Source organism: Brassica napus, chromosome A2, assembly GCF_020379485.1.
Source record: "Brassica napus cultivar Da-Ae chromosome A2, Da-Ae, whole genome shotgun sequence".
Classification (NCBI taxonomy): domain Eukaryota; kingdom Viridiplantae; phylum Streptophyta; class Magnoliopsida; order Brassicales; family Brassicaceae; genus Brassica; species Brassica napus.
In genome coordinates this window covers 12,736,347-12,756,863 of record NC_063435.1, presented here as the reverse complement: position 1 = coordinate 12,756,863, position 20,517 = coordinate 12,736,347, and the positions used below count along the sequence as shown (strand labels likewise).

Sequence of the window (20,517 nt, the reverse complement as noted above, 5' to 3'; positions counted from 1 at the left end):
TGACTTTTACCTACAATATTTAAAATTTCCAATCATGTTTTAGAGTGGTTTTTAAAGCTACATCAAAAAATTAAAAAAAAAAAATATATAAAACCTTATTTTCTAATACAATATATTTAACTGTAGTAAAAATATTATTGTAGCAATAAATTTTAAAACTACTTCTTTACCGCTAAATAAAAAAGTCCTACATACTAACTTCTACAATATATTTTCTACAATTACATCTCAACCATTCACCACGAAAGACAACAGACAAAAACCGATAGGATAACCAACAAAATTAAATGCTTGACATAATCTTTGAAGAAGGATTAAAAAATATATTATTCGTTTAGAAAGTGAAAAAAAGGGAAGAGAGAGAAAACTATTTTTACCTATGTTATTTTTTTTGTCAACTCTTATTTTAAAAGATCAAGTGGTAATCAAGTTTGAGTCGGTTTAGCGACGTCTGATCTACGTAGGAAAGGAGAACACTACTTCTCGCGTCTTTTGCAAGAGAGTCTGACCGATGTTGTTTAGGTGGCTTCATTTTAGTTCTACCCTTTTCCACTTGTTTAAATTTTAAACAATCAATACATTGATGATGAATACATTTAGCAAAAAAGGAAAAAATATTATGGAAAGATTTTAATTTTTTTAATTTTTTTTTTAATTTGCCATGATGCAGTAACGAATATAGGGTTCCAAACTTCACTTGTTTTTATATGGATAAATATGATTATATTTCTTGAATATGGAAATACATTTGTTGATTGTAGTTTATGACTCAAAATATCGAAGGCGGTAGTAGAACATTCTCTCTACAACTCATCGTGCTCATGGTACTCATCGTGCTCATGGTACTCATCGTGCTGATCAAACTCGAACTCTTTTCCATCTTGGAGAAAACTCGAGTACCACTGGGCTGATAATTTTTCATGGCGCGTCAAATTATTTTTGTAATCGACGTAGTATAGTCCAAATCTCGCGCTGTACCCCTCTTGCCATTCAAAATTATCCATCAATGACCAAAGAAAATACCCTGTAACATTTACTTTATCCTCGCTGCAAAATTAAGAAAAGGGATACAAATAAATATAATCACATAAATTAAAGGAAATAATTAAATTAGCACTACTATCAAAATAAAACTCAAAAATACGATTTGTTCACAAACCAAATTGCTTGGTGCAAGCTCAAGAGATGCTTCTGAATATAGTATGTTCTGTGGTGATCTGAGAGCGCCAGTACAAGACTTCTGTCTTGCTCACCTAGATCCTCTCCGTATCCTTAATATTAATCAAATATTATAAATATCTCAGGGTTTACATGGAATGTGAAAGAAAGCTAATAAATAAAAATCGATCTCTGATATATATGATTCTGAGATTCAAATTAGGTAAAGGTTACTATTACCATTCCCGGTGATAATGACTTCAGGATTGCCATATTTATCCTTTATGTAGTTCAGAAGTCTTCTCAAACCATTTGAGTAGACGTCAACTTTAGCAACATCAGGCTGAAAAATGGAAAAGTATATATATTAAGAAGAAAAAAGGTTCACATTTTAATTTTACTTCGAAAAATCGCATACCTTGATTGTAAAGGCATTGAATCTATCCACATACCTAGCTGAAAAGAATAGAAAATCGAAATTCGAAAATATTCTAAATTCTATATAAAATAATAAATAGTCTGGTAAAGAGTTTTTCAAAAAGATTTACGTTCATAGTCAATGAGAGAATCACTCTGCCAACTAGGTTTCGAAGGATCTTGCTCTTCGCCGTGCAGTGCAAATAGTGAATAATAGTAATTGATTCCTACAAAATCAGCAGAATTTTTCAACTTGTTCTTCTGTGCTTCTGTAAATTCTGGTAGTCGATCTCCGACATGATCTTTCATCGATTGTGGATAATCGCCATACGTGGTCGGATTCAAATGCCTGATGAAGAAAATTAGTATTTGTCACACACATATGATATATATAAGTAATTGTGGATGTTTGGACCGAGGCTTAAATAACTTTCAACGGAATTGGTAACTGGCGAAAATCGAATCAATGACTAACAGCTCCAAAATTTCTTTTTACCGCTAGTATTCCACTGCTTGATTATATGTATTATAGGAATATTCTAGATATTTTCTTACCATCCCAAGACGAAGTCAATCAAATTAGTTGCAGGAGTTGCGTGTTCTTCTTCTGAGAGCTTGTGCGGCTCATCTGTGAGCTCGTTCTGGTCAAACCAAGCCGGAGTATGAGCAATCCCAATTTTACCAGCTTTACACTGTAAATCATTAGAGATAAATGTTTCCTAATTAATACTTGTTCATCAAGTTACCTGAATACTAAAATTTATTTAAAAGATGATTATGTTCTATATATGGAAACCTTGTCGCATTTTCTAAAGGCCTCTACGGCATCCGCATGTGCCAAGAGCATATTATGACTAACGATATAAGCTTCATGTCCTGATCGTCCATCGTGACACAAGTCCCCATGCTCTTTGATGTACTTAGAGCAACGTCCCGGTGCTGTTTTCCCGATGTCGTAGCCAGCTCGACTGAATACCCATGGCTCGTTAAATGTGATCCAATGCTTCACTTTGTGTCCATACTCCTGGAACGTGAAATTTGCGTACTCCGTATAATCCTTTCTAATTATACGAAACAAGTATACGCCAGTTTATAAGTTACATATATAGTACTAACTCGTGTGAGTTGAAAATGACAAACAAAAAACAAGCTTACATTATACGGTCGCTTAAGAAGCCACCGTATTCATCTTCCAAGTCTTGAGGAGTGTCCCAGTGAAAAACGGTTACTAACGGTGTTATTTCTAAGTTTCAAAAAAAACTAAGACTTAGTAAACTAAAATTTTAATAAAAATAGTTTTAATATAGTATGGTTTGTGAGTTAAATTACCATTTTTGAGGAGCTCATCAATTAGGTCGTGGTAAAACTGCACACCTGCTTTGCTTATTCCTTTCTCCATCCTACCATCTGTTAAACAATTTTGATTTTCTGTTGTTTACTTACTTTCATCAAATGTTAAGTTATAGCTTACTGAAAGTTCTTTTTACTTACGTGGGAATATTCTAGGCCATGCAATGGAAAATCTAAATCCGTCAGTGTTCAGATCTTTCATCAACTTGATATCTTCCTATTAAATTTAATTAAAATTAATATGATTTGAAAGAGTTTCAATTTTTTTCTAGAAGAGCTACGGAAGTATATATAAACCATGGATAAATAACATCATTAATACCTTGTAACGATGGTAGAAATCGACGGCAACGTCGGCCTTATGATAATTATTTCTATCTGGAAGAAAAAAAATCTGATGATTGTATATATAATTGACATTTATTATTTGACAAACTGAATTATATATAAGAAAGTAGTTGACATAAAAAAAATTAGATAAAGGCAGCGAGAGAGAGAGAGACGTGGGAATTTCTTAGTGTAGGTGTCCCACATGCTTGGACCTCTACATCCTTCATGTACAGCTCCTTCAACCTATTTATTTATTTATTTAATGTACCACAAAAATCGCTAACATTCAAGAATAGCTTTGTCACAAACATTAATTGTTTTAGAAAAAATCAACTTAGCAACATGCATATTCGTGTAAACACCTGAAAAGCTGCGGTTGAGGTACCAAAAATGAAACCCTCCGGGAAGTTGGCACGACTGAAGGTTAGTTCTGTACTAGAGCATGCATGTACAATGGCCTTGGTCGGTGAGCCGATAAAGCCGAGGAAAAGAACCAAACCTAGGAGAGGAAACTTATGGAACCTCTCCATGAGTGTGTATTTGATCTCTGAAGTAAAGAATACTTTTTTTTACCGAGACTTAAGTAAAGAATACTTAAAGAAATGTAAATGATTTTTGCTGTTATATATAGAGATTAAAGAGGCTAAAAGACAATGTGGACTGATAAGTATTTTATTTTATTAGTTCATACATTTGAAGCAAATATGGAAGAGGTAAGCCACGTGATTCACATACGTGACCGACAATTGATGGGAATGTAGGAGATGAAAAGTGTGTGCTAATTGCTATAAAGGTTTTTTATAATAATCGAACAAGTGTTGCGTAAATAAAGTTTTGATTATTTTTTTAATTAGTTATAATATACTAATAAAATATAAAATTATAAAATATAATGTTTTAAATAAAATTTCAAATCAGTTAGTTTACATGGTTATATTGAAAGTTTCAAACAATGCACATCGTGTGTGAGAAAGAACAATAGAAAGCTACAGAATTAAAGGAGGTTTCTTAAGCATGACCGTGTATTTGAACAAACATGAAACGTATTTATTCCAACACCATTTTGGGAAAAAAATATATGCTTAAATTTCAAAACTAACTCACCAATGGAAAGAAGCACCCACCAGCTATTAGTTTATGAAATTGGAAGATGAATATAAAATTAAAATGATTGAGCTAATTATAATGAAAATATCGGTTTGCATTTTTTCTTTGATATGTGGTAACTCATAAAATGTATAATATGATATATTTCTATACGATGTTACTTTTGATGTAAAACCATTGATATGTACAATCGTTTTTCTTAATGCATTTAACCTATTGATTTAGGCATACCTTTAATTTGTTTGTTAGACTATTAACCTACTTGAAGTTGTTTAACTTAATAGGTAAAACAAATGCTAGTTTTATCCAATATCCAACCATATTTGCGTTATTCAAGGGACGGTGGAATATATACTTTAATCATGTATGCAGGATTTTCTAAAAATAAATTGCTCATAGAGTGAAGACATGGAAATAATATCTCTAGCTACACACGTTTACTCAGAGCCGGTAATATAATTTTAGTGGATACAAGCCTATAACAAAAAAGTGGTCGAAAAATGTATGCTAAAAGGTGGACTCGAACCCTAGAATGAGGATACAACCACTAGAGTAAAACAGATTTTTTTAAAAATAAAGTTGTATTATATACTTATTAGCTTGGAGGCTGGATATCCCATGCTTCCTCTGCTCTGGTTTAGGGCCACTTATGCGTTTACTCAATCACGTACAATACTGTGCATATAGATCGATCGGGAATACCAAAAGAAAGACAGAAAATACGGTGCAGTGGTAGGACATTTCGATTCAGTTTTGGATTTGGTTGGGTTTGGTTAAATCAGTTTGGTACTTTAACTGAATTTAGTCGGAGTTATTGGTTGGTTTATTGTTGTTGCTTTTAGTTTGGTTCGGTGTTGTTTGATTAAAACCAATGTTTTTAAAATCGGACTGGATACCGACTCGGTAAAGCTACTGGTTAAGTGGTCGGATCGGTTCAACCGGTCGAACCGGGTTTTCTATTTAAAAATAAATAAATCTAAATAATCATATAGTTACACTATATAGACCTAAAATGTAGTTCTACATATAATATTTTCTATGTTCTCTTTTATTAATTAGATAATAAACAATAACCATAAATTTAGTTATATATACAAGTGAATACTATATCAACTAAAATTGATTAAAAAAAACGAATGACCGTTTAAATTACATATTTATTTATTTTTACAACTAAAAATCTTAAATTTTATGAATATAGAAAAATGAGAATAAAATATGAGAGTCAAAAAAAGATTTAAACAAAAATTCTTCAAAAAAAAGAATCAATTAGAAAACTAATTAAATAGTAAAAATTAAACATTAATTATGAAATATTATATTTTAATAACAATTGAAAATACATTAATTATATGTTGATTTCTATTGAACCGGGTTTCAAAGTTGAACCGGATTTCAAAGTTGAACCGGATCACCGGTTTTACCGGTTTTTAGCCGCTTTCACCGTTTTTTCTCAAATCCGGATTTTAAACCGAACCGGATTCGGCTTCTTTGATGAGTCACGGTCGGACCGATTCGACCGGTCGATCCGGTCCGGTTTTCAAAACCTTGATTAAAACAAAACAATTTATAAAATATAAATGAAACCAAAAGTAAATATATGGAACTTCGTACCAAAAGAGAAAAAATGTGGGTTTAACTATATATTAATATATCATTAATATGTTTGATTTAGTTAATTAAATAATTATTGATTTTTTGGTTAAATTTGGCTTAAAACCAAACCAAAACTAAACTCTTTGGGTTGTTAAAAATATCAAACAAATGGCTTGCATGTATCCTTAAGTTTGGTTCTGATTGATATAAGTGTGGTTGGTTTGTTTTTTTGTCACCTCAATACGGTGGCAACATTAAAAAGCTTCATCTCCAGGTTATGGAAGGAGATGCTTATATATGATATATTTTGCTGTTACTTTCTCCTGTGATTTTTCTTAATAAATTTGCTAGTAATCGTTATTGAGGGGTCAAGCATGGATCGAACGTTGGCTTTGGGTGGTCAGTCGTAGACAGGTTTTACAATCGTTTTTAAAAGCCCTCTTCTGTGTTATTTCCGTAACCATACATGCATTTATTGACAAGCGCGTTTGTTCTGTGACATTATAGAAGAAAGGACAATACAATTATATATCACTGGTTTATACATTCTTTATACTAAGAATATATATCGTCATGTATGATATTGTCGCCTGTTACATGAATATTAAAATTAAACATGGTAAGAAACAAGGAACTAAATCATGCAAGGCCTTTCCTCATCTGATAGACAAGAGGTTTAGATATTACTTCATAGGTTTTCATGGTGGGGTGAGCGAAGTCATAGAATACGTACTCATCCGGGTTTCGGCATGGTATTATCGATGTCACCATACAACAACACGATCTTTTCGCTTCTGTAAACCCTGCAAGCATGTGTACACACATACATAACCAATTTGCCATTATTACTTAATAGGACTTGTGTGTAATCTTTTAATAGAAAGATAACGCAGCCAACATTATTATCATCATCACTTGGTTATTTTATGCATATGTTTATTGAATGTGTATTTGATTACGTACCATAGGCCTTAGGATGGTTGATAAGATCCATAATAGAGCCGTACATGTCGACGTAAACAAACTTTGCACCTTTAAAACTTTTTTCTACTTCGTAACCAATAAGAGCTTTCTGTAATTTTGTGTTGAAGTCTTCCGAAATTCTATTCATCATGAAGTTACACCATGCGAATACTCCACCAAATAGGAAGCGATGGAAAGGCAAGCATCCTACCGGAATCACTCCCATCACCGCGAATTTTCTCGCTCCAAGATCATATAAATCCTACATATATATAGTTACATAAACCAAAAGAATGTGAAGAAATGCATACTATATCATTGCTTGATAAACATAATTATATTTAAGTTTTCAAAAACAAATATATATATATATATATATATATATATATATATATATATATATTTATGTGTATCTTATAAAGTCTTACTTGTAGGAATGCTTTTGTCCAAAAAACCATGTCACTTGTGTATGTATCTATGGATCGTAATCGTAGACGAGCGGGAGTCACGAAGTATCCAATATCGTTATTTCCTTCAGAAATAAGAAACACTGCGTTTGAAATTATTTTTTTCATTTCTTTCTTATTTTTCGTCGCATTCTTTAGTTTCTTCAAATATTTTTTGAAATCTCCTATTTGGTCGCCTGTGGACAAAACTCCCTAACCAAACAACAACACACGACCATCCAAGGAAAAAATATATTAATTAGAAAATATGGGTCAAGATATATAATAGTGTTTAAGGAAATAATTAACAAGTTCGTAGTTTTTCTCTTAACCAGTGTTCTGGATGTAAGATGGTCAATTCCTGAACCACCTGATGCGAAACAAACGCCAGTTTTAAGGTCGTCGGGCTTGATGCGACGCAACCTGCGATAAGCGGGTACAACTCTTTTCACCCCCAACTCTTGAGCTATATCAGAAGATTTCACGACATGAAAATACAATTTTCTCCATAACGTATTTTCTATATAAAGTATAAGATAACTAAATAAAAATAAATAAAAAACATTTTTTTTTTCTGTAAAAATAAAAATAAGAAGACCGTAAAAAGAATGTGATATCCTACCAACCATATCGGTGAAAACTCTTCCATTTCCAAATCTGCCCGTCGGTATCTTATAGTCATAGTTCCAACCATATGGCCAAAAATTTCCCTTGAGTAGAGTAAGAAGACGATTATTGTTACCAGTATCTAGTATTGAATCTCCAAAAGCGAAAAGTGCAGAAAAGGATTTGTTTTGTCCAGCCGCTGATGAAAGGCAATAAATCGAAAATAATGTTAACACCAATATCTTTTCCCTTAACATATCGACAATTAAGTTCACAAGTTTTTTTTTTGTTTTCCTATTTTTTATAATGAATTACTTGATGGTTTCTAACTATTTTTAGACGTCTAGTTTTTGTTTGTCCAAGGACGCCAAAATGCATGGGAATGCAGTACACGCATATTGAATGTTAGGATGTTTTAAAGAAGATAACAACTCCATATAGGGCTATAGGAAAAAATAAGACATCAATCTTTTTTTTCTTCTAAATACCATCAATGTTTTTTAGTAGTTAACTTTTAACACAAAATTAATATATTAAAAAAATAGAATCGTTATTTTGTTTTTTTTAATGAATATTTAGATCGCATGATATAGTACTGGGCCCAGACCATTGCACTTATTGTCTTCCCTCATTCCTTCATGAGCCGGCCCTGCTTAGTTTAGTGGTTGCCATGAGACGTCACTATTATTTCAAAAAATTTATATACTAATATTATTCAGCGATTGAAAAGCATATTTTGTAAATAACACTGGTAATACACACAGTTAAAAAACGAAACAATATTTTTTTTTTCTGACGGTGATGATCTATATACTGGAGATAAGATATTATCATTATCATTTTCCAACCCCAACTCCTTTCATGCGATCTAGATATTCATTAAGAGGCTTGATAAAAAAAAGATATATTTGTTAAGATTAAAAATAATGATACTATCATTAAGAGAAAATTGTCAATCTGCTGGATTTTATAGTTTATTAAAAGATATATTGGTTTGTAATGAACTGTTGTGCACTGACCTAACAGTATTTTTTTTTTTTTTTTTTTTGACAGCAAAAGAAACATCTACAGACTCATATTGACTCTGTAAACCAATTTGGTAACTCCGCATCCATGTGAACGAAAAAAGACGGTTGTTTCCTAGCACTGCGTGCTAAGCTATCCGCCCTTGAGTTCTCCGTCCGTGGTACATGAACGATGTCTGAGTTAAGGAAACTTCCTCTCAAAAGCTTAAAGTCCTCCAGATAGCTTCCAAATGCAGGCCATTCTTCTGGTTCCGAAACCATCTTCACCAATTGAGAACAATCCGTTGCAAACGTCACCTGAATCTGTCTTAAATTCTTCATACATTCCATTGCCCAAATCAAAGCCTCCATCTCCGAATGAAGAGGTGAGAGAGATGCTCTTACATTTCTTGCCCCTAATAAACCATTGAAACCCGGTAAAGTACTATACCAGCCTTGCCCTGAAAATAAATCCTTATCTTTCCATGATCCATCTATAAAGCACCAACGTCCTGACGTCACTAACGTAGAAGTAGTTTGTACCGGTTGTCTCCTTGTTGAGTCATTTGCTACTTGTGCCTCAGCCCAGAGTGATGACTCCAATTCTGCTAATTTAAGTGTTTCCCTCGGATCAATATCCAGATTGCTAAAAACTTTATTATTCCGGCCTTTCCATATATACCATAATATCCATGCAAATTGGTGGTCATCCATATGAGGTTTGACTCTCCAAAAAAGATGATCCATATTAGCAAACAAAGAACAAACAGGAAAAATATTGGGATGCGATGGGATTTTAGATAACGCCCATACTTGACGTGCTGGAGGACATTCAAAAAACACATGGTTTATTGATTCCTCTGGATCTCCACATCGGGCACAACATATATCTCCTTGTATCCCTCTTGATTTTAGATTTTTCAGTACCGCTATACATCCTGAAAGAAGTTGCCATAAGAAGTGTTTCATTTTCGGAGGGCACCGCACTTTCCAGCAGAAAGCTTTTAATGCATCCACTGTAGGACCATAAAAATCTGGTGGTTTTTCTTTATCAGGATATACCCTTTCCACTTGATAACCTGATTGGACCGAATATTTTCCATTGTTAGTAAAATGCCATCCATTTCTATCCTCCATCTGATTCCGACTTAATGGAATACTTTCAATAATTTTCACATCATGAGGATCCACCAAAGTCCTGATTGCCTGTAAATTCCATGTTCGGGATTCCTGATTGATGAGGGAATCCACTGTGATATCCGGGTAACTGTTTTGAAGGTTTTTGTTTGCTGGTCTCGGGCGAGTGGCTGGGATCCAAGGGTCATTCCATACTGATATAGATGAACCTGTCCCCACCCTTTTAATTAGTCCTTTACAAACCAAAGATCTAGCAGAAATAATACTCCTCCAGCCATATGACGGGGAGTATGAACGAATCGGTTCCAGGGGTGAAGCATTCCTGTAGTACCGTCCTTTGAAGACTCTTGAAAAAAGAGTATTTGGCTTCTCAATTAGCCTCCACAATTGCTTGCCAAGCATTGCTGTGTTAAAATCCATAAGATCCTTAAAGCCTAGTCCACCATCATCTTTAGGTAGACATAGTTTATCCCATGATTTCCAATGCATACCTTTTGTACTCCCTCCTGGACTCCACCAAAACCGGGCTACTGCACTTGTTAACTTTTTAACTGTAGCCTTTGGTAACCGATAAACAGACATGACATGGTTTGGCAGGGCCGTAACCACCGACTTAATAATTACCTCTTTTCCTCCTTTGGTAAAAAATCTAAAAGTCCAACCATTAACCCTATTGTTCAAACGTTCTTGTACAAAACCAAATACACTAACAGTATTATGGTCTGCAAATTACACTGATTTGTCTGTTGTTACCATTCTGTTTTTTTTCCATAGGAGATACATTTACGAAGATTTAAATGAGAAATTTTAAAATATATTATTTACTACAGTATCAGCTATAATCATCAACTAGATACGGATCCGCGCTGTGCGCGTATATTGTTCTGTCAAATTTTTATAAATATTTAGTAGTATATTATATTTATATAATATTTTTATGTTATTGACTTGTCAATAATACGTTTTAAAGATATATTGAATTGTGATGTTGTTATAAATTAAAATATTGAATGTGAGTTTTTTTTTGTTATATATGTTCTTTAAAATATATTTATATGTTATTTAAAATATATTATTAACATATTTGGCGTAAATATTTTTTGGAAGCGCAAATATTTTTTGGATTTACTTTTAAGATATAGTTTAATATTTTTTAAAAATATATGGCAAACTTAAATTAACTGAGATTATATTTATTTTAGTTATAATTTTAAACAAAAAAAAAGCCTAATTTTGTTCATCTCTTTAAACTCAACAGAGATGTTTTTGTTCATCTCTCTAAATGGAAAGAAGCATGACTTTGTCTCATAAATGAGCCAACATGAAACCCAACATAAAACCACGTCACATATATTATAAATTTAAGATATGTTTTATGGGTATTAATCGAAAGGTAAACTAAGCCCACACATGTGATATCAGCCTGTTATATAATAATTAGATTAGAATGTAACAATCTTGAAATGATCCATAAATTAAGCATTTTTCTAACAAACTTGAAACAGTCCAAAACTTAAATGAAAACATTAATGGTAGATAAATTTAGGACTCTATTTTAATAGAGTAGATGTTGGGACATTATTGTTATTTTCTTATTCATACATTTGAATTTAGTTAAATAGGAAATAGTTATTGATTAAGTCATCGTTTCCTACAATTATATAAAGCCTTTTCTGATTTATATGTTTCCTTGATCATACATTGTAAACAAACACCTGGATCTGAAATTATGTTTATACATGAACCATACATAACTAGAATATACACCCCTTTTTGTAATAAGAAGATTATCAATAGGTCATCATGTATGCTCATAAATATAGAATTAATTAACGATGTTGATTGTTTATTATTGTTTAATTTGGTACGTTGTTGGCTAGAAAGATTACAACAATATAGGATCGTAAGACTGAAACTAGGCAAGGCCTTTCTTGATATCCTGGACCAGCCTTTTGGAAATGGTTTTGTAGGCTTTCTCCGAGGGATGAACAAAGTCATAAAAGACATGATTATGAGGATTTATGCAAGGTATTATGGCTGTAGGCATACAACAACACCCATTGTTCGCATTACTAAATCCTGCAACAATATAAGAACATGATACGTCACTACTAAATAGATTTTGCCTAATGCTTTGTAACTAAGATTACCTTTGTTTAATAATGTAAGATGTTATGCTTAAATGTACAAGATTAATAAATTTAGTGTTCTTTATAAAACTTCATTATAAAAATAAATTAAAAATAATTAAACAAATAATAAAATAAGTGTAAAATATAATTGGTTGAATAGTTTCTAAAAAAAAATTAAAATTTACATAAAATATCAAAATTTCTTACAATTTAAAACACCAACTTTTTTCTAAAACATCATATATTATGAAATGAAAGGAGTATGTCACAGACTCACAGTGAATGAACAGATCAATGAGTGCTACAAATATAAATGATATATGCCGCGTAAATAAACGTACCGTATTTTCTATAATTTTTCATGACATCCATAAGAGTGCCGAACATGTCGACATAGACAAACTTTGCACCACGAAAACCGGCTTCGCTTGGCCAAGTTTTAACACCATTCCTCAATTTTCCGTTGTACCTTTCAGCTAACATATTTCCGAACAAGTTACACCTACCGAAGACTCTTGTCATAGGCAAACATCCCAACGGTATCACTCCCATCACTGCGAATTTTCTGGCTCCTTGATCATACATTTGCTTCATACATGACCAAAACAAATGTGAACAAAATATACATACTTCATACTATTATTGCATGAATAAAATATTAGAGTTTTGTCTTACTTTCATAAATTTTTTGTTCCAACTAGTTAGTCTAGTGGTGTACAAACCACTTGTCACATATCCTCGCATGAATGCAGATCGAGTCATAAAAAACGAGATTCCAAGATCATTATTTCCTTGAGAAACAAGATACACTGCGTTTGCAATGATCGAATTTGCTTGTGTAGGAGCTACGACCTTTAGCTTCATTATGTACTTTTTGTAATCACTTATTTGGTCGCTCGGCTTTAAAACTCTCTAACCAAACCGCCACACATATAATTTTAATTAGAAAATGTTAGTTAAGACATCTTATAATATTTTTAACCGAGGTAACAAGTTCGTTATCTTTTTATTCACCATTAGTCTAGATGTAACAGGGTCAACTCCTGCACCACCTGAAGCGAAACAAACACCAGTTTTGAGGTCGCTTGGAGCAATGAAAAACTTACGAGCAGCTGGTAAAGTTTTTTTTATCCCCAAACCCTCGGCTGCCACAACCCAAAAAATAAAAAAAAATTGGTATGTTGAATAACATTTATGCCGGCTAGAACTTGATCTTATCGTATGGATGATTGACAAAAAAAATTATAATAGCTCAGATGTTATATATATATATACCAATTATATCGGAGAAAACTCTTCCATTTCCAAATCTTCCCGTGGGCACTTTCATTGTGTAGCTTCTCCCATATGGCCAGATATTTGCTCTCATAAAAGTCAGAAGAAAATTGTTGTTACCGGTATCAAGTATTGAATCTCCAAAAGCCAAAAGCGCAGGAAATGATCCATTCGCATCTACGGCTGATATGAAATAAATGGAAAATAATGCTAACACCAATATTTTTTCCCTACACATATCTAACATTCAGTTGATTTTGTTTCCCGCAACAAGTGTTTAGACTCTTTTACGTTTTTTAGAGCATTCAGTTAATGATAATATAGAGAATTAAAGTGGTATTTTCTAACTATTTTTAGACGTTTAGTCTTGGTTGTCGATGGAAGCTAAAAATGCATGGGAGTAGTGATCACACACACGATGAGAGTGTTCTTTCATTTAATACATCTCGCCATGTTGACTCATTCATCCCCACAAGGTTGAAGTGGGTCAAATTAACTATAAGATTCGTAAGAAGATATAATTCCGTAAATTTGATTAGAACTACATAAATAATTATTCAACTAATACATTTCGACATGTTGACACATTCTTCTCCACCTGATAGAGGCGGATCAAACTACAAATTATCTCCAAAAAATGAAACGAGGATTTTCACATTGACAAGATTTTCAATTGTTCTTTGTTTATTCGTAGTTAGGTTTTTGTTTTGCTTGTTTGTTTGACATATTTTGTAATGACATATACCTTGCAAAAATGAAGTATGTATCAAGGTTAATAATCCTAATAATTTTTCTTACTTCGACCAACTTTTATGATACTTTATAAACCCTATTCACTTAGGGCATTAAGGCTTCAGGACGTTCGAATTGGGATTCATATTTTCGTACTTTTGTGTTCGGCGTTTGTTTTACTTTTCCTATAAAACGTTTGTATAGAAATGTCCGTAACAGATTTATCACAATTCAAAGAATGGGAGACAAGAGCTATGAGGATGGTTTGGGGATTTGGTTTTTCACAAGTAATAACAACACAACGTAGACATTAATTAGGATAATTTTTTATTCTTTTGCACTTTCAAAATAAGTTGAACTTGATGTAAACATAAGTCTTTGATTTGGATAATTTTGACATTCTACTCAAAAAAAAAAGAACTTGAGATAATGATCATTTTCCCATTACTTTTTTCATAAAAAAAGATATATGTAACAAATGTGAGAGGCGTTGTTTTGAACAGAAAACAATAATACATTTGAATGCTCATACCAACAACGGAAGTGGGGACACTGAAAGATAACACCACTACTAAACAACGTGTGCAAAACCCTACACCCCGCCTCTTTCATAGACGGCGTCTTTTACACCCACGGGTCCTTGCCGTGTCTAAAACGTTGTCACTATTTTCACCAGTAGACGACTCAGCCTCCTCTGCATATTTCCTCTCCGCTACAACTTTAGTCTTCGTCTCTCTTCTCCTTATTTCCAAGAGCCTCCCAGCAAGATCGCTACACACAGCACTTTTCTGCTCCAACGACTTCTTCCAAAACTCAGCTTCTGCTAAAGCTTTCTTCAGTTGAGCCTCCTTAGCTAAGGACTTTCTCGTCATCTCTTCGATGACTTTGTCTTTTGCTTTTAGACAAAACACGGCTCTTTCCTCGAGAGCCTTGTATTGATTATGCAATTCTATTGTCTTCTGGTGGTTCTGCGTTAGGTAGTTAAAGTTTTTTTTTTTTTTTTTTTTTGACAACAGGTAGTTAAAGTTTAAGTGTAAATTTTATAGAGTATCCTACTATATAAAAGGGACTAAATCCCTCCTTTCTAAACCCTGCCACATGGGCAAAATATTGTAAACCAACCAAGATGCCATGTCATCCGGACTGGAGTTGAGTTAAAAAAAAAACTATTTTCGGAGCCCATTCGACCCATCTTGAAGCACATTCCCGAGCCACTCTCTCATAAACATAATCATGTGTTCTAAACATCCCGTGTTAAATTTTTTAAAACACTCTAATCTTACAAATAGTTTAAAAAATATCTTTATATAAATGTTTTTTTCTTGAATAATATTTAATTATTGTTTTCAGATAGCAACAAAATATATATAAGAATTATCTTATTTTTAAACTTTTTGATAATTTTATTATATTATTTTAGAATCAATTATTTAATATTAATATAACATATAAATTTTATATGATTAAAATAAAATTCGTTTTTAATTATATATAAAATTCATTAAGGGTATTGTTTTAATTAACACATTAGTGAATCAGTTATAAATTAATAATAAATCAATAACCTATCTAAAAGTCTAAAACCTAATAAAATATGACAAATAAGAAAAACTAACTAAATTTTAATATAAAACAGAAATTTAATATTACTAAAATAAAATTCATTTTTTAATATATATATATATAAAATATTAATTAAGGGTATTTTTTAAATTAATAAATTAGTGACTTAGCTAAAAATATATAATAAATAAATAATAAATCAATGATTTAGCTAAAACCTAATAAAAACATGACAAATAAGCAAATTTAATAAAATTATGGATAATATAAAATATGATTGATTCTTTAATACAAAACTAAAATAAGAGTTTTGTTAAATAAAACATAATTTTGCCGTATCGGTGTTACAAAAAAAAACAATCATTAATAGTATCGTAGGAATTATGTATTTCCCATTAGCGAATGAAATTGAAGCAGAGTGTTGGAGGATAACTCAACGTATAGACGAGATTATGGAGATTGATATGGGAGTTGAGGTAACGGATACAACTATTCCTCCGCAAAGAAACGCTCCTGCTAGACATCCTGGATAAATGAAAGAAACATATCTGGACTAGGCTTTGTGTTAATGGATGGTGACTTTCCAATGCTGTTTGGAGCAAGGGCCGAAATAACGCACCAAATCACCACTGCAAGCGGAAGCTGAAGGTTTGCTATGGTTAATGCAAGTGATACTGAAGTTTGGACACAGAGAGATGGTCTTTCAATCGACTGTGAACAATTGGTTATACTCATTCAAAAGGAGGAAGATTGGCCTGCGTTGGACTCGGAGCTCGACGAAATACAGGCTGTATCCAAAGAATTTTTTGGACTTTCTATTGCTTATATTCCTAGATCTTTAAAATTCCGTACGAATAGCCTAGCAAAAGGAGTCTGATCACGGGCATCTCGATCAGCTTTTGTAAACTTTTTTGCACCAAGTTGGTTAGCCCCACAAGCTAGCATGAGGGTACCAAAAAAGAGAATAAAGTTGAAAGTAAAACTAAATATCTCAATTAACAAATTTATTAGAAGTCTATATTTATGTGGATGTCTATATGGGACAAACAATTTTTTTAGACAATTATAGAATATAGTCACGAAAATCAATCCTAAAATATATAATTTAAAAAAAAAACCATTTAAACAAACCATCAAAATTTTTAATATTACACCAAATAAGAATATAAAGACCAACTATATTCTCTTCATGTATAATGTGTTGTGGTAAGATTCAAAAAAATTAACTTACTTTACAGTAAGGAAAAATTGGATTTTTAATTCCAAATTTACAGTAAAAACATAACATTTTATAAAGCTAAACAATTTGCATAATAGTATAAAATATGAAAAAATTCAAAATACTATCCGCGCATAGCGCGGACAAGGACCTAGTATAAGAAAAGAACACTAATTAATAAGAATGAACCAATACCTGTACCAAATTGTTGAAGTCAATTGCTTGTTGTTTATACGGATCGAACAAGCCTAGCGATATGGTTGGATTATTTGTGATTACTCCGAAGGTGCCTGTTGACCTATTGAATGACAACTTCTCTGGACCTCCTTGCATAATGGACTATTAAAATGAAGAGGGTTTTTGTTTTTTTGTTCTCGGAATGCGTTGGAGACTGTGTAATGCAAGAAGATGTGTGTGATGTACCGATCGAGAAACCCTATTCGTTTGAGTTTCAAGTGTGTTGGATTTAAAGGAAACAAAAACGTATGAACACATAGAGAGACGCGAATGTTGGTGTATCTGTTTGAGTTGCAAAATGAGGCAACGTTTCGACAAACCGGCTTTGAATTTTTTTGGGGATACATTTGGGATTTTAAATTGGATTTCTAAAGGCCCAATAGTTGAGTTTAGGCCCATTATCAAGAGCCCACTAAGCCAATCAAGTCAGTCTTGGGGATATATTTGGATTTCTAAGCCAATCAAGTCAGTCTCGTGTCTTTAAATACTGACGAATATGGAGTGATTATTTTATATTGTATAGTTTTATTCTTCAAAAATAATATTGTATAGTTTTATTCTTCAAGTCAGTCAGTTTGAAGTGTTGTTTTGTAGGTAGAGAGAGAAAAGTCTTTACAAAGGGAGATCCGGCGGTCGGCCGGCGCGTGAGCGTCCGTGCCGTCGCTGGAGCCATTTTCCTTTCGATAAAATCATCCGGTTCTGTCCCTCCTTCTCTTATTCGGTTTCCGTCTGTCGGAGCTCAGATCAGCCACCAACCGGTATGGTTCTGGTATGGGAGTTACGGCGGGGTTTGCGGGTAGGAAGGGGGGAGGGTCAATAGTTCGAGTTTTAGTTCCGGGAGGCGGAGGCTCTCACAGATCCATCGACGCCAGTTTTTGTCTCCGCTGGGGGGAAGCTCCCTTAGTTCTGCCGTCGTCGGATCTAGCTTCCGGGGGATAAAGGCTATCACAGCTTTACGTCGCCGGCTTCAGTCCCCTAGTCCTTTAGGGTTTTTTTCCGTTTGTTTTTTTTTCGGTGTTTAGTCGTTGGTTTGGAGTGGTTTCTGGTCGCGTCGGAGGAGAGAAAGATCTCCGACAGAAAGAGTGAGGTTGCATGCGAGGCTTTGGGCGGCTGCGGTGAACGGGGGTGGATGAGATCTCGCCACGGCGATTGATTCTCTCCGATATTTGAGTCCCATAAGCTCTTGACGGTGAAGAGGTTCGGAACTTCGGAGTTCCGGTGTGGCTGGTTGATCCGAAGGATGGACCTCCGGCGAGGACGAGAAGCGGGTGCGATGCGATGATCTCGCGATACGTGACCCTCGACGTCGAGGATGTTGACACGTGTCCAAGCGACGAAAAGAGTGATCTGCGAGGCGACTGCGCTTCGATCCCGTGTTCGTTTCTAGGGTTTCTCAAGGTGGGCCGCTGGAAATGGGTCCAATTGTGTAACGAGTTTTAGCTCGGTAGCTTTAGTGGGCTTTTATTGTAATCAGTTTCTGGGCTCGGTCTGTTTATATAAATTAAAAAAACTATTGACGGGAAAAAAAAAAAAAAAAGATGTAGACTATGTTTGAGTTTTATCGAAAGAACATGAGTACAGTAACATACGTGCATTCATATATGTTAGAGCTGGGTTCCATCCCTCTTCAGACCCGTTCTGAAATCTCAACGTAAGCGTGATAAAGCCCAAATTAAACATTGTTGGAGTCTAATAATTTGTAATCAGTGTATTAAATCATTTTCTTATGTTTGATAATTTTATTTATGGGACGTAGATGTTGAATAAATTATTTTTTTATAGTAATAACTATATTAAGAAATTTGGATTTGAAATTAAAACTTAATTTTTATATATACTTATTGTATTTGTAGACTGAAAAAAATCCAATAGCATAGAAGAGAAAGGGTTATAATTTATAAACAATCAGAAACCAGAAGACGAGGAGAAGTGGCTGGCGGAAGGAAATCGCCGGAATCCAGCACAACGCTTTCTTCATGCATCGCGCCTTGGTCCGTTGCTCGTTTCATTAACTCTTTTTTAATTATTATATCTCTTTTGACAGAGCAATTCTCAATAACTTTGTCTTGTTTTGAAACGTTGATCAGGCCGCAAGTGATTGTGATCTTGAGCCTGTTGCTTATGAGTTTTTCACTCGAGCATTTATATTATACTGAGGAAGAAATCGCGGTAATTTATTTTCCTTTCTGTTCTTAACTTTACACAACTAAAGTTCTCTTCCTCAACTTTTAATATAGTTTCACTTCTTATATGTGTTGTATGATTATACTACAGGACTCCAAGGCACAGGTCACTGCAATTCACCTGATTGTTGGAACCTTGCAAAGGATCAATGTCTTTGGTGTCGAAAACAGAGACACCTTGACTCATAAAGCAACCGGGGTACTAACCTTTTCTGCCGGTGCTTTCTCGTTTTATGAGATTTCTTCTCAACTTGATTCTCTTGTGACCAGTACTCAGCAAGGCTTTTAAAGAAGCCTGATCAGTGTCGAGCGGTTTATGCATGTTCTCACCTCTTCTCGGTCGATGATCTAGATGGCATCAAAGATGGAGAAAGGTTACCTACTCCCTCTCTGTTTACATTGATCTTCTTATCTTCTAAACTAATTCATCATCGATGTTATTCTCTTAGAGCTCTTCTATGTTTAAGACGTGCACTGAGGATAGCAAACGCAGCCCAACAAATGGCTAATGCAACCCGAGGTAGCAGCGGACCAGTCACGTTGTTTGTCGAGATCTTGAACAAGTCAGTACACTAAAAACATCTGAGATTGGTTCATACACACAGAAACATATCTCAATATTAATAAATGTTTTTTTTCAAGGTACATATATTTCTATGATAAAAGGGAATCCACGTATAACTCCATCTGATATACAGTCTCTGATAGAGTTGATCAACACGGAGATGCAAAGCGACAACAACGGTAACACAAGAACCCACTCAGATCCTTTCTTTACAAGCACATTGCGTTACATGAGGTTCCAAAAACAGAAAGGTGGCTTGATGGGTGACAAATATGAACTTATTAAGTTGTGACTTGTATCCTCCACAGTTTTGAAATCAAATCCTCAGACCTAAAACTCCATTTTTTTAATGGAAGTTCAGAAGAAATTGTTGTCAACATTGAAAAGTACACGTTTGGTTTCTTTTCTGTAATTTTTTAGTCTCTTTTGTTACTAATACTCTATCTCTATTGTGTATAGAATCCTCGTTTTCAATCTGTCTATGTCTCAATGTAAAC

General features: G+C 33.7%; 5 protein-coding genes across 5 annotated transcripts; 1 reads left to right on the top strand and 4 right to left on the bottom strand.

Annotated features, from left to right (window-relative positions):
- Window positions 1-677: 677 nt before the first annotated feature.
- LOC111206403 (beta-glucosidase 20-like) lies at window positions 678-3,858 on the bottom strand. The gene is made up of 13 exons (XM_022703131.2): window positions 3,618-3,858; window positions 3,429-3,498; window positions 3,248-3,303; window positions 3,067-3,142; window positions 2,905-2,982; window positions 2,731-2,818; window positions 2,372-2,636; window positions 2,131-2,267; window positions 1,707-1,924; window positions 1,577-1,614; window positions 1,399-1,501; window positions 1,160-1,271; window positions 678-1,047 (listed from the first exon to the last, which is right to left on the bottom strand). Exons 1-13 carry the CDS (start codon window positions 3,783-3,785, stop codon window positions 804-806), a joined length of 1,653 nt encoding a protein of 550 aa, XP_022558852.2. The 5' UTR covers window positions 3,786-3,858; the 3' UTR covers window positions 678-803.
- A 2,526-nt stretch (window positions 3,859-6,384) lies between these two features.
- On the bottom strand, window positions 6,385-8,275 carry LOC106422449 (GDSL esterase/lipase EXL6). Its single transcript, XM_013863245.3, has 5 exons — window positions 7,990-8,275; window positions 7,700-7,833; window positions 7,350-7,580; window positions 6,922-7,183; window positions 6,385-6,761 (listed from the first exon to the last, which is right to left on the bottom strand). The coding sequence occupies exons 1-5, from the start codon at window positions 8,228-8,230 to the stop codon at window positions 6,598-6,600; spliced, it is 1,032 nt and encodes a 343-aa protein (XP_013718699.2). The 5' UTR covers window positions 8,231-8,275; the 3' UTR covers window positions 6,385-6,597.
- Window positions 8,276-11,811: 3,536 nt separating this feature from the next.
- On the bottom strand, window positions 11,812-13,819 carry LOC106422435 (GDSL esterase/lipase EXL4). Its single transcript, XM_013863229.3, has 5 exons — window positions 13,522-13,819; window positions 13,261-13,391; window positions 12,922-13,158; window positions 12,588-12,834; window positions 11,812-12,193 (listed from the first exon to the last, which is right to left on the bottom strand). The coding sequence occupies exons 1-5, from the start codon at window positions 13,766-13,768 to the stop codon at window positions 12,030-12,032; spliced, it is 1,026 nt and encodes a 341-aa protein (XP_013718683.1). The 5' UTR covers window positions 13,769-13,819; the 3' UTR covers window positions 11,812-12,029.
- An 829-nt stretch (window positions 13,820-14,648) lies between these two features.
- BNAA02G17570D lies at window positions 14,649-17,555 on the bottom strand. The gene is made up of 2 exons (XM_013863220.3): window positions 17,231-17,555; window positions 14,649-15,221 (listed from the first exon to the last, which is right to left on the bottom strand). Exons 1-2 carry the CDS (start codon window positions 17,366-17,368, stop codon window positions 14,862-14,864), a joined length of 498 nt encoding a protein of 165 aa, XP_013718674.1. The 5' UTR covers window positions 17,369-17,555; the 3' UTR covers window positions 14,649-14,861.
- Window positions 17,556-19,109: 1,554 nt separating this feature from the next.
- LOC111206401 (vacuolar protein sorting-associated protein 35B-like) lies at window positions 19,110-20,476 on the top strand. Its single transcript, XM_022703121.2, has 6 exons — window positions 19,110-19,263; window positions 19,360-19,441; window positions 19,547-19,654; window positions 19,726-19,829; window positions 19,905-20,018; window positions 20,098-20,476. The coding sequence occupies exons 2-6, from the start codon at window positions 19,394-19,396 to the stop codon at window positions 20,144-20,146; spliced, it is 423 nt and encodes a 140-aa protein (XP_022558842.1). The 5' UTR covers window positions 19,110-19,263; window positions 19,360-19,393; the 3' UTR covers window positions 20,147-20,476.
- Window positions 20,477-20,517: the final 41 nt, after the last annotated feature.